This window comes from Mastomys coucha, unplaced genomic scaffold (assembly GCF_008632895.1).
Source record: "Mastomys coucha isolate ucsf_1 unplaced genomic scaffold, UCSF_Mcou_1 pScaffold1, whole genome shotgun sequence".
NCBI lineage: Eukaryota > Metazoa > Chordata > Mammalia > Rodentia > Muridae > Mastomys > Mastomys coucha.
This window is the reverse complement of record NW_022196891.1, coordinates 87,305,677-87,318,608: the sequence shown is the minus strand read 5'-3', so window position 1 is coordinate 87,318,608 and position 12,932 is coordinate 87,305,677. Positions and strand designations below refer to the sequence as shown.

The window sequence follows — 12,932 nt, the reverse complement described above, 5'->3', positions numbered from 1 at the left end:
CCCTCTCCTCCTCTCTCCCCAGCCCCTCACCCCCACCCCTTTTATATATATGTATATTTTTTTTCCTCCCAAGTTCTCTTGCCTCTCTATCCCCCCTTGAATCCGAAGGCGCCTCGCGATTGGGTGCTGGGGCCGGGTACGTCAGTGGGACTGTGACGTGCAGTCTTCCTGTTTCCTTCAGCTGTGTCTTAAAGTAAATCTTGTTGTGGAGCGGAGCCCTCAGCTGAGAGAGCGCTGGGAAAGCGACGGCCACTGCAGCCGGGGACGCCCGCGCGGCGCACACAAGCCTCTCCGCCGCGCCCGCTGCGCCTCGGGCCACCGCTCCGCGCTCCAGCCCTCGGCGCCTTCTCCGCTCTCTCTCTCTCTCCCCTTCTCTCCGCGGGCTCCCGGCTCTGCCCTGCGCGCCTCTCCCCTCCCCTCCCTCCTTTCTCCCCTCGCCTCTCAACACTCGCCCAGATCCCTCGCTCCCACACAGACTCACCGACCCCTGGGCCAGTTATCACCAGGAAGACATCACCGCGTGCGCGCGTGGGCTTCTTCTCTGCCCGCAAGGGAGAGGAAGAGAGGGAGAGAGAGAGAAGAGAGAGAGAGAGAGAGAGAGAGAGAGAGAGAGAGAGAGAGAGAGAGAGAGAGAGAGAGAGAGAGAGGCTGCGCCCCGCTGCTGCCCGCACCGCGTAAGTATCTTCACCCGGTTGCTGTCCCCTCCCCTTTTCCAGAATCGCTCGCACTGGCTCGTTCTTGAATGGGAAAGCGAGAGAGAAGAGCCTCCCGTTACTCGCACCCGTGTAAACATTCTTTTTCCAAGGGGGAAAATGGTGTTATTTACATGAATCGTAATCAAATAGCCTCTAAAAACAGTTTTCTAAGCAGGAGGCTCAGTGGAACTCCGAGCTCCGCTCCTCCCAGTTAACGAAGAGTAAGTGACCTGCTTGGCTTTTATTTCTTTCTCGCGCCTGCCGGTGACTGGGGTGATGGTGGCGATGGGGGTAGGCTGGCGTTGCTGGACTTGTCGCTGATCTTGTCACCTTTTGTGTACTGTGTCTCGGATGCGCTGGAGCTCTGGCTTTCTTTTATTTTATATTATTTTTATTTATTATTTTTCTTGCACTCTTTTCAGGGAAGGGGGCCGCGAGGGGGACCAGTCCCTTTTGGTGGTTGTTCTTCTAGATTTTTTTTTTTTCCTATCTTCCCAGCTTCTTCTTTCTCTTCTCCGGGAGTTGAAACTCCAGGGCCTGTCCCCGAGTCCTTCTCCCTTTGTCTTGTTTATTCTAGCTGCCATTCTTCCCGGCTTTCCCTATTTGCTTGTTGTTTGCATACCTTTCACTTCTCCTTTTTAACCCGGGCAGAGGGCCGGCCGTGGGGGAAGAGGGCGGGGAGGAGGGGGCGCCGGGTGACTTTCCTCTGTGTGTTCAGAGCTGGGAGCTTGCACCCAGCTCTGCCACCGAGAAGAGACGAGTGAGACGAGTTGGGGGGACGGTCCGGAGGAGCGAGCGCGGTACCCCTCCACCCAGTCTGCTCGCCCGGCTCTGGGAAGCACTGAGTAGGGGGAGTTTGCCCGAGAGCCTCAGGGGTCGCTGGTGGGGCGACCTGGACGCCGCACCGCGGAGAGCCGGCCTCGGGTCGGGGTGTGCTTGGGCCGCCCATAGGCGAGGAGAAGCTCCCAGCCATTACTGGCACGCCTGGGTGGTGGGCAGCTGCGCCCTGGCCTCGCTGAGTGCTGCTGCTCTGTTGCCCCAGTTCCTAGGACTGGGGAGGGAGGAGAAGAGCCCGGCAGAGTGGAGAGGTGAGAGTGATTGTTGCTGAGAAGAACGGCGGCGAGGAGGGCGGGAGGAAGGGGGAGAGCTGCTATCTTGCCTGAACAGACAAGGAGAAGAGACGGGGGATGGGGGGGCGGTAGACCTCACCCAAAGTCCAGCTGAGCAAGTTGTCGTTGCCTTTGCTGTGCCAGACGGTTAGTCCTGCTAAACTGAGCGCCTGTGCAGAGGGCGATGGGGGCCCGGGGCGAGCAGCGAGCCACACTCAGGCTCTCCCGCCCCTGCCCAGCTTCTTGGGAAGTTGAGTCCTCCCGGCGGCTCAGAGCAGAAGCAGAAGGAGGGGCTGGGAGACAGTCTGAAGTAGCCCAAGGTTGCTGGTTGGAGCGCTAAACGGCTGTTCTTGGCAGCCCAGAGCCCTTCTCCGCCTAGGGGAAGGCTGGAACCGCACCTGCTTGCTTCTGTTTTTCCTAGAAGATCTGTGTTGTCTTCCTTAAGCTAATGAAAACAGAGCGAGCCCAGGATGGCCTCCCCTCTCAGAGTCTCCCTCTTGTTCTTGCCTTCCGATCTCTCCCTGCTTTTTACCACCCCTTCCCCCGTGCCCCTCTGTTTTAAAAAAAAAAAAAAAAAAATCATTTCCTCCCCTAAGCCAGTCAGGCAAAGTCTGTTACCAGAATGCACATGGGCAGGGCTGGACAGGTGTGTTGTGTCAAGAAAGACAGGTGCAAGTTTCCTGGGGTCTGTGTTTCTGTACAGCTCCAGACCACAGGCTTCAGGGATGAAGAGGTTGGTGAATTTATGGTGGTTCTCCTTAAGGGGATTGTCAGGCTAATGGGAATCGGGCTGTTGGCTGTTGTGTCTGAACCCCTGCCGTGAGAGGGATTTTTTTTTGGGGGGGGGGGAGGCGGCAGTTTGTATTTGTGTATTTGTCTTAAGGATGTTGGCAGGTGACTGCTGAGGTCGTATCTCAGGCTTCTGTCGGCCAGCCTGCCAAGAGCAACCCCCCAACCCCCACTTCAGGGCAGCAGGTGGAAGGAGTTGACTTGCTCTTTGCTTCCCTTCAGTTTATGCCTCTCTGGCAAGTCACTGCTTAGAAAGGGGAGGGGGGTGGATTTCATGTGTGTGTGTGTGTGTGTGTGTGTGTGTGTGTGTGTGTGTGTGTGTTGGACAGCAATGGGTAGTTTGTAACTGCCTAAAATACCAAAGCCAGTTCACAACTGTGACTGCTATTAAAGCTTGTCTTTGTAGTGTGTTTTTTTCTCTCCCTGCCCCAAAAGAATACGTGTGTGCCTAAACTCTTTCAAGCCCTGTGTTAAATACTCTCCTAAAGTGAACCGTGCCTGCCATTGTATCAGACATGTGCCAGGTGTCCTAGATAGGACTTTGATGGAGAGGGAGAATCTAAGTCTGTGAGAGGGAGCTGGGCTTTTGCCATTTGATGGAAGATCTGGGCAGCCAGTTCTATGAAGAGTTTCTTGCAAGAACTTCTGAGTGTTTTCAGAATGAAACAGGCTGCTTGGGGTGAGAAAGAAGAAAGTCTGCTTTGTGTGAGAGAGATGTTGGGAGTTCTCTGTAAGTCTGCCTAGGTTCTTAAAACTTAACCTTCTGAGGCCCCGTCCTTAAACACTTCTTTGAGATGTATGGGAATAAGCCAGATGAGAAACATTCTTGTTGGTTAGTTTTATTATTTGGGTGTTATTTGCCTTTGTTTCCATGAAAATGAAAGATACATATACTTAGTCTTTTAACTTAAACATTCGTCACCCCCATTTATGGCACTTTCTTTGTATGCTTTTGTAGATTTTAATAATTAAAATGTTACCTATGGCTGTGTTCATTTACCTTATTTTTAATAGGCCATGCTTCACACTTATTGATATTTTATGTGCCTGTTCTGCAGAATTCTACTTATTTTAGACATCACTTTGTGGGGCAAAAATCTTGCATATGCAATATGTATCTTTGTTCTCCATGTGTTCATGGCTAGCGTAGTTCCTTTGCAAGCAGGTTGTTGCAACCTCCAAGCCTGACTGACTCACTTTGTAAGTTATCAGGCCCTTCTGATTTACTCAGCCCCTAACATCTCTCCCGCAGACTGCCTGTATCATTTCAAGTGTGGGTTCAGCTACATACTATCAGTGCTATCAAGATAAGTGTTACTACTTAGAATTTTTAAAGAAATTATCAAGTATTGTCAGTGTGATAGAATGAAAACAGTATGCATGGTGGTGTGTTGCCATAGGTTTTTAATGCAGTATTTGTATAAATTGGAAGGGTCAACATACAAGAAATGTCTTTAGTATAATTGCCTAGTTCATTCTAACCTTCAAAAGATAATTCTGACCATTTTTGTTTTTTCTGGAAAAAAAGTGAGTGTTTTTTTTTTTTAAGATTATTTTTCACACTCTTTTATTTGCCCGATTTGATGAATTGCAACTTTTAAATAAGTGGAAATCAATATGCTGGGCAGATCTCAAAAAGTGTTCTGTGTTCATTTTTCTAGTTAAAAATGAATGGAATTTTAGATAAGGTGAGGACTAACACATGAAATGGGTTAAAAACCTCTTCCTGTAAAAGGAAGTTTAATATTTTTTCTGTCTATAAGATCACAACTTGTTAAAGTATTAGCCTGTGTTAAGTAGGTTCTTAAAAAATGTCAAAGGCATTCTTCACCTTGTAGCATGCAGAAATATCTCTAAGTCAAAAGTTGCTATTTAGCAGAAATGCAGGGAGGGGACAGCTAGTGACTCTGTGTGTGTGTGTGTGCATGTGTGTGTGCATGTGTGTGTGCGTGTGCACATGTGCAACTCAAAGCTTCTGATTTTCCCCTGTTGAATTCAGGCTGATTTTTCAGAATGACTTAAAATATTGTTGATGTTATTCTACTTGGAACTACATGACTAGCTTAAATCATTAGGAACCCCCTTTAAGGTAACTTTGTAAAAGACATAAAATCCAAGTCATTTCTTCAAATAATTTTATCTACCTGGACAGATAGCTGAGGAACTCTAGCAGGAAGCCATGACAGCCTTACGCTGCTGCCCATGCCTCATAAAAGATTTCTGTGAACTATCTGGATAATTACATAATGAAACACTTCTTTGTCTAGAATCTGGGCTCCAGATAGATGTAGTAAAAGTTACACACCCCCTCCTCAAAATAAGTCTTTTATTAAAGTCGAGCCCTGCACCACTTCACTTCATATTGCTCTGTTTCTTTGAAAAATTCTTTACTGGAAACTGTTTTGTTTGGATTTTTTGTTTTTGTTTTTGTTTTTGTTTTACAACATGAAGTCAAAAGTACCCTCTGCATGGATGCTCTTTGTGAAGCAGAATGTGGTTTCAGGGAGGACTCTTTCGGAGCAGTTCGGTCTGACTTGCTCCTGTCTAGAGTTGGTTTCCTGCTACCCCTCCCCAGCAGTGGCATCTGCTGCTTTATGCTGTCTATTGTACAAGGGTTTCAGAGCGTGTGTGTAGGCTGCGTACCAATCGGCTCAACACATGTTTAATAATTTAACATTTTATCGTTATTTCCACCTGAATTCAGGAGGGCTTTATAAAACACATGTATTTGGGCAGTGATCCTTTGGGTCCTGAGTCTATTATCACTATTTTTCCATCTTCTTTATAATGTTTCTCAGCAAGACTGGCCCAGCAGCTTTCTATTGCCTGCTTAAACCCCAGATCGATGTTAAAGTGAAAAACATTATAAGAATCCATAGTAATTGGAGTTGACAAACCACAGCTCAGTCCACATGCTAAGAGATGTTGCCTTGTTGGGTAGCTTAGTGGGTTGGCACTGTGGGTGACTAACTCCTTATGTAGCATCCTGGAAACTATGGGGTGGAAATTATGGGAGCCCCTGGAAAATGTTCTCCCTGTCTTCCTTTTACCATGGCCACTTGATAGTGCATTTTGATGTGGAAAAAGAACATTTTTATACATTCTGTTTAATGAAATATGATACAATACTAGGTCAGCCAGCTATTATTATTTAATTTTGCCTATAATGTCCCTATATTACAGCCCCGATGTGCCTGGTCACTCTCCTTTTATTTCTAAGTTTAAATCATAAAGCTATTTGGAGAAATAAATTAATACATATCTATCAAAGTAATGCCCTGTCTTACTGGATAAAATAATTTCCCCTACTTATTTTGTTCTCTATATTTGCTGTTTATATCTATCTCAGCTGGATATTTTACAGGAAGACCTAAAGTATTGGTATTCTTCTTGCCCAAAATAGAAATAAATCATCATTTAATTTTTAAATGATGTCTGATTAGTATTTTTTAAAAATCAGTTTAGTTGGGTGAATTTGGAGGAAGTTATAGCATATTAGTTTTCCGTGGATCCAGTGTTTATGTTTAATTAATATTTATTCTCCAGTGAAGATAGTGGGATTATCCTACCTTAGGAAGAATCAGGCCTCCTCTTGGCTCAGGTTTAAGGCAGGGATGCAGCTGTTGATACCTAGGCAACACGAGAGGAAGTGCAGTTGAATGCCAGGTGAATGGCAGCTGGGAGAGGGAGGATGCCTAGGATGACCTTGTGCTCATCAACACACTGGCATGTCCTCTGGGATCCTCTGCTCCAGAGGTGCTCTCCAGAGTCCAAGATGGGCAGGGGAGAGGAACCATCTGCGTGGGAAGGTAAACAGGGGGGAAAGACACAGCAAGGAGTTTCTTCCAGTCCTCACTGGAGGTCTTTGTGCTTTACAGGGGCTACTGAAGGGGGGGGATAGATTTACACAGGCATATAAATGACGTAAAAATGTTGAAATGATGGCAAGAAGTCCTGGTTTGGAAAGCTGCTGTATGCAGTAAAGAATCTTCCTGGGAAATTGTCCCCTCGCTCCTGTTCTTACCCTGACCCAGCAGCTGCGCCTGAATTACCTATCAGACTCGGTGTGCTGCCAGAAACATATGTGTTGCTGTAGTTTGTCACATCCAAACCAGTTGTATTATTAGTGGAAGAGGAGTCTCGGTTGTTCTGAACTTGATGTTGAACCTAAAGGCATTGAGATCCCTCACTCCAACCCAAAGTTCAGGATATTTTGTCTTGAACTGTTTCGTCCTCAGACATACAAAGACCTCTAGAAAGAAATAACATCTTGCCTTCAAGATATCCCGAAACTGGCTCTTTTAAAAAACATTTTGTCATCAAGAAAAAACACCAAGAGTAAATACAGCATGGTGAAATACTTATCATGTAAAAAACAAAAACAAAACAAAAAACAAAAACAAAAACAAAAAATACCAACATATTGTTTCCATGTAAGCATGGAATCTTTTCTTGATTTTTACAGGTTATTTCATGCTGAAATTATGCCTATTTGCATGGGTAGTCATTCTTTAGAACTATCCACAGATGCACTCCTAGGGAGCGCGTAGATGTTTTTACAGGTGAACCGAAAGAGATGGAGAGAGTCCAGGCACTCCACACGCTGCCTTTGGCAATGGACCCTGTTATTGTGAAGCTGTGCTCTGTTAAGCAAACGCGAAGTTCAATATCAGATAAACCCGGCATGAAGGCAGTATTTTCATTTTCTTCATAAAACGTTAATTGTAAACAAAAAAGATGTGCTGTCTCTTGCATGCATATAAAATTTGGGGTTAGCTTTGCTAGTTACTAAGTGACACAATGTATCAAGGGCCTTTGATAAAATGTAGGCAAGGGTGTTTCCTTTTTATATCTTGTCCCCCCCCCACCAACAATGCTAGTTTGCACACAAAGAAACTACCTCCCTTTTTTTCATATATTTGATTGATATTTTGTTTCTTTTATATCTTCCTCCAGTTGCTTCTTCTATTTAATGCACACACACACACCTTTTACTTGGCATATGCAATAAGAACCAGGAATGATGTGTGTTGAAGAGTTTCTTAGCCATTTGAAGTACTGTTTTGACAGATTTACCAAAACAAAAACCAGTATTGGATATGTGTGTGTTCTTGCCTGGTCCAATAATGCACTGTTGCACATACTGGCTCCCAAAAACATGGCAACCGTCAATCTACCTTCTAACAATTGAAGGATAACCAAAAGAATAACGTGGCCCTTTCTAACCATCTCCACGTAAGCTGTACACTCAATGACAGAGACCATCTCCACCTGTGAATTCACTGATCGGAATCCATAACTGTACTAAATAAGCAGTACTGAACAGTGAGTGCCTGTGCCTTCATTCAGTACTTAACATACCACTGATGCTGAAGATGTTGGTCGCTACATTCTTCCCAGGTTACGTGTGTCAAAGTTGCTTTTAAATTCTGGAATGCATAGCTAAGGCTATCTCAGCCTTTCCTTCCTTTAGTAACAGAAAAGCCACAGTGGTTTCCAGATCAGATTGTCATCCAAATTTCACACAGCCTCAAAATTTAACCCTGTTTCTTAAGAGTAACCCACTCCCCTCTTCTTTTATAATAAGAGTCTCAACGCCCCCAAATTTAATCAATTGCTCATCAGAGGGTATGTTCTTATAATCTGCCATTTCTTCTGAAGATAAACAGTATCATTTTAGGCATTTGTGAAAGAGAATCATATTACTGGTGCTTAAGCAGTTTTTTGCTTTTTTTTTTCTTTTAATCTTAATCCATCTTAAACCAGTGGAGCAGAAATATTTAAAAATGTTTCATTTCAAGCGGAGTTCATGATAAATTGCAATAATTGTGATGTGCCATAAATCCCAGAGCCTATGCATTTTGCATTTGATTCAGGATTGAGGTCAGGAAATTTGGAGAAATTTAAAGAAAATGATTCATCAGCCCTTTTGTTCTGTTGGCCAGGGTCCCGGGATTCTTGAGCTGTGCCCAGCTGACGAGCTTTTGAAGATGGCACAATAACTGTCCAGTGATGCCTGACCATGACAGCACAGCCCTCTTAAGCCGGCAAACCAAGAGGAGAAGGGTTGACATTGGAGTGAAAAGGACGGTAGGGACAGCATCTGCATTTTTTGCTAAGGCAAGGGCAACATTTTTCAGTGCCATGAATCCCCAAGGTTCAGAGCAGGATGTTGAATATTCTGTGGTGCAACACGCAGATGGGGAAAAGTCGAACGTACTCCGCAAGCTGCTGAAGAGGGCGAACTCGTATGAAGATGCCATGATGCCTTTTCCAGGAGCAACTATAATTTCCCAGCTGTTGAAAAATAACATGAACAAAAACGGTGGCACCGAGCCCAGTTTCCAAGCCAGCGGACTCTCTAGCACAGGCTCCGAAGTACATCAGGAGGATATATGTAGCAACTCTTCAAGAGACAGCCCCCCAGAGTGTCTTTCCCCTTTTGGCAGGCCTACTATGAGCCAGTTTGATGTGGATCGCTTATGTGATGAGCACCTGAGAGCAAAGCGCGCCCGGGTTGAGAATATCATTCGGGGTATGAGCCATTCCCCCAGTGTGGCATTAAGGGGCAATGAAAACGAAAGAGAGATGGCCCCGCAGTCTGTGAGCCCCCGAGAAAGTTACAGAGAAAACAAACGCAAGCAGAAGCTGCCCCAGCAGCAGCAACAGAGCTTCCAGCAGCTGGTTTCAGCCCGAAAAGAACAGAAGCGAGAGGAGCGCCGACAGCTGAAACAGCAGCTGGAAGACATGCAGAAGCAGCTGCGCCAGCTGCAGGAGAAGTTCTACCAGGTCTATGACAGCACAGACTCTGAAAATGATGAAGATGGCGACCTGTCTGAAGACAGCATGCGCTCGGAGATCCTGGATGCACGGGCTCAGGACTCAGTGGGGCGCTCAGACAATGAGATGTGCGAGCTGGACCCAGGGCAGTTCATCGACAGGGCCCGAGCCCTTATCAGGGAGCAGGAGATGGCCGAGAACAAGCCTAAGCGAGAGGGCGGCAACAAAGAAAGAGACCACGGGCCAAACTCCTTGCAGCCAGAAGGCAAGCATCTGGCAGAGACCTTAAAACAGGAGCTGAACACGGCCATGTCACAGGTCGTGGACACCGTGGTCAAAGTCTTCTCTGCCAAGCCCTCTCGCCAGGTTCCTCAGGTCTTCCCACCTCTCCAGATCCCCCAGGCCAGATTCGCAGTCAATGGGGAAAACCACAATTTCCACACGGCCAACCAGCGCCTGCAATGCTTTGGTGATGTCATCATTCCAAACCCCCTGGACACCTTTGGCAATGTGCAGATGCCTAGCTCCACAGACCAGACGGAAGCACTTCCCCTGGTGGTCCGCAAGAACTCATCTGAACAATCTGCCTCTGGTCCGGCCACTGGTGGCCACCACCAGCCCCTGCACCAGTCGCCCCTCTCTGCCACGGCAGGCTTCACCACCCCTAGCTTCCGCCATCCCTTTCCCCTGCCCTTGATGGCTTACCCATTTCAGAGTCCACTAGGTGCTCCCTCCGGCTCCTTCTCGGGCAAAGACAGAGCCTCTCCCGAGTCCTTAGACTTGACCCGGGACACCACGAGTCTGAGGACCAAGATGGCATCCCACCATCTGAGCCACCACCCCTGTTCACCAGCACACCCACCCAGCACCGCAGAAGGACTCTCTTTGTCACTCATAAAGTCCGAGTGTGGAGATCTTCAAGATATGTCCGACATCTCACCTTATTCGGGAAGCGCAATATCCTTTGATCTTTCCCCACAGGAACAAGCATAAACAAATGCGCAGAGGAGGTCTGCGCAGAGCTTAGGTTCCCACACTGTATGGGATGATATACGTCAGTATGTTTTCTATGCGTTCCGGGAGGCTTAGTGTTGTATGGGTGTGGGGACTTGGAGAAGCTTCACTACATAACCCAGGCTAGCCTAGGTCTCCCAAGATACTCAGCTGACAGGCATGGACCACAGTGCACAGCCTCCTTAAGAACGCTGCTGTCTTTCCTATTACTCACCATGACAGGCTTGTGACAGCCATGGGCTGGGTGTTTCTGATTACAGAAAAACTTAAAGACCAACCCCAACATCTCTATAACTTCGACAAGTACTTAATTGCCTCTAGTAACTGTTTCTAAGGTGATTTCCCAACAGTGCATTTTCCCCCACCTTTCTTCCTGTGCAACTTTTCTGTCTCCTTTCTTGAGAGCAGAGGTCAGGTGGAGGGGTGGAAGTGGAAGGACACCTAGTAAATACTGAATTTTATAAAGATGGTAAGTTTTGTGATAGAAGTAAGGAGAAAAGCCAGTTTTCAGGCCTGTGACTCCATTAAGAATTTCTCACTGTCAGCTGCCTTTGAGGCTACTGTGGGCTTCAGAGGCCTGACTACATCTCACATGAAGGTGCTGTGGTGTGGGACAGATAGCCATGGGTGTGGGGAGGGCTTGTGTTCTCTCTTTAATCTCAACTGAGACTGTTTTTAAAGGAAATGGGCAGGTACTTATTTATTCCAATGGTTTCTCTCTTCTCTCTCTCTGTCTCTCTGTCTCTCTCTCTCTCTCTCTCTCTCTCTCTCTCTCTCTGTCTCTCTCTCTCTCTCTCACCAAGGCTTGTTCATGGGTCTGGGGCAGCTGCCTGTACGCATGAGTGACCCCTGCTCAGCCAAACACAGAAATCTTTTGTCCTAACATACACAAAGCAAATTATTTTTGAAAATGAGAGAACACAGTTAAATCCAAAACTCAGCTGTACGAAAACAGTCCCTTTCATGACTCTTCTCTGTCCTGAACCTGACTTAGGTAGAGGCGCCACTTACACTTTTTAGCAGATCTGTTCTGTATTCGTGTGATTTTTGATCCATAACTTTTTTCTTCTACAAATCAAGCCTTTCAATATATAATTTTTTTAAAATCTTGTGGTTGTTTGTCTTTGGGGTAAGGGAGAATAGTGGCATTTGGGGGCAGGTGGAGACATGCCTCTTGTATAATAAATTACCAGATGGATATAAAATTTAGCAATTAAGTTGGCTGTTACTAAATTGAGAATTTTGAGCAATCGTCTTGATGACTAGAAATTGACATTTTAGTAGCTAAGCCCACTCCAGAGGCTGCATGGATGTTCCAAGTCCCCAGGATGATTGAAATATCACATCTCACCCCTTCAGGGTAGTCTGGTAACATGAGCTGAAGCCAGGAGCATGAGGATTTCCAGGGACGCTCAGCCCAGCATCACTGAGGTGTCAGATCTGAGTCTGAGCTTGTTTCCTGGTTCAAGGCCCCAATGTTAAGTGCACCAAAAGCTAAGCCCCACAGTTGTGTTCTGTGTCACCAGCCGGCAACAAGACTGGACCAGACCTGCTCGGCAGGAGAGAAAGACAGGGAGAAGATGGGCTAGCTTGAGTGGCTAGCTGTCAACCTCCTCACAAGGGCCATCATGTTAGGCTAATGTCTAAGGTTAGACTCCCTGCACCTCAGAGAACTGCAGTCTCTCTGTCTCCTGTCTCTCTGTCTGTCTCTCTCTTTGTTTCTCTGTCTTTCTGTCTCCCATTTCTCTGTTTCTCTTTGTCTCTGTCTCCCTGTCTCTGTCTCTGTCTCTCTCTCTCTCTCTCTCTCTCTCTCTCTCTCTCTCTCTCTCTCCCTCACACACACACACACACACACACACACACACACACACACACACAATAACACATGCTCATTTTGGTGACCAGTTAAGCTAGGTTTCAAAATCCTGAATGTAGACAGAAAAGTCTCGATAATAATGCCAGCTTTCTAAGTTTTGGGCTTCTTATCATGATCAGACAATTATAATCACACCCCTTTTTTGTTGGTTTGGTTTTCTAGGGAAAGAAAAGTCTTTTGGTTTGCCTTAAGTGTCCCATAAATTCACTCTGCACCCTCTCTATCTAAATCCCCTGAGGAATTTTGAGGATTTGAAGGGAAAGGAGCCCCCTTCCCTCCCCAAACACCCATAGCTATAAACAAAATGTGGGAGCGTCTTCAGGGATGGCTATTCCGTCTCCTTTGAGCTGTCATGGCAGGAGACACCACTGCTCACCTGAAGGACAGGTTACCTCACCTCTGGGGCTGCTTCCTTCTTTCAGGCTCCACCACCTCCGGTGTCTTGTTTACAATTAGCCATTTTTCCCCCACCTTTTTGGGCTCTAACCTCTGGCTTTTCTGCTCTCCTCTACTCATTGTACTTGTGGCTGCTCAGGTCCTTAAAAGATCAAATTTTGGGGAAAAGACAGGCAAGCCACAACAGGAAAGCAGCTTCCCTTTGGCACCTGCTTCCTCAGTCAGGGTGGCGGTACCCACGACTCACTCTGCTCAGACACAGACTGCTTTACA

At 46.5% G+C, this 12,932-nt stretch overlaps 1 protein-coding gene and 1 long non-coding RNA gene across 7 annotated transcripts in view; one reads left to right on the top strand and one right to left on the bottom strand.

Moving 5' to 3' along the window:
* Nucleotides 1-641, bottom strand: part of LOC116068716 — a 131,399-nt gene extending 130,758 nt beyond the window's left edge. The window contains exon 1 of one of the 2 annotated variants that reach the window (XR_004109666.1): nucleotides 482-641. This is a non-coding gene — a long non-coding RNA (uncharacterized LOC116068716). The remainder of the gene's footprint in view (nucleotides 1-481) is intronic. The other variant, XR_004109665.1, reaches the window with a different exon arrangement.
* Nucleotides 76-12,932, top strand: part of Prox1 (prospero homeobox 1) — a 53,295-nt gene continuing 40,438 nt past the window's right edge. The window contains exons 1-2 of one of the 5 annotated variants that reach the window (XM_031338621.1): nucleotides 76-674; nucleotides 8,539-10,330. In XM_031338621.1, the coding sequence (XP_031194481.1) occupies nucleotides 8,606-10,330 (1,725 nt within the window). In that variant the 5' untranslated portion in view covers nucleotides 76-674; nucleotides 8,539-8,605. Of the gene's footprint in view, nucleotides 675-729; nucleotides 917-1,430; nucleotides 1,784-8,538; nucleotides 10,331-12,932 lie in introns of those variants that run through there. The other 4 variants (XM_031338595.1, XM_031338603.1, XM_031338632.1 and 1 more) reach the window with 4 other exon arrangements.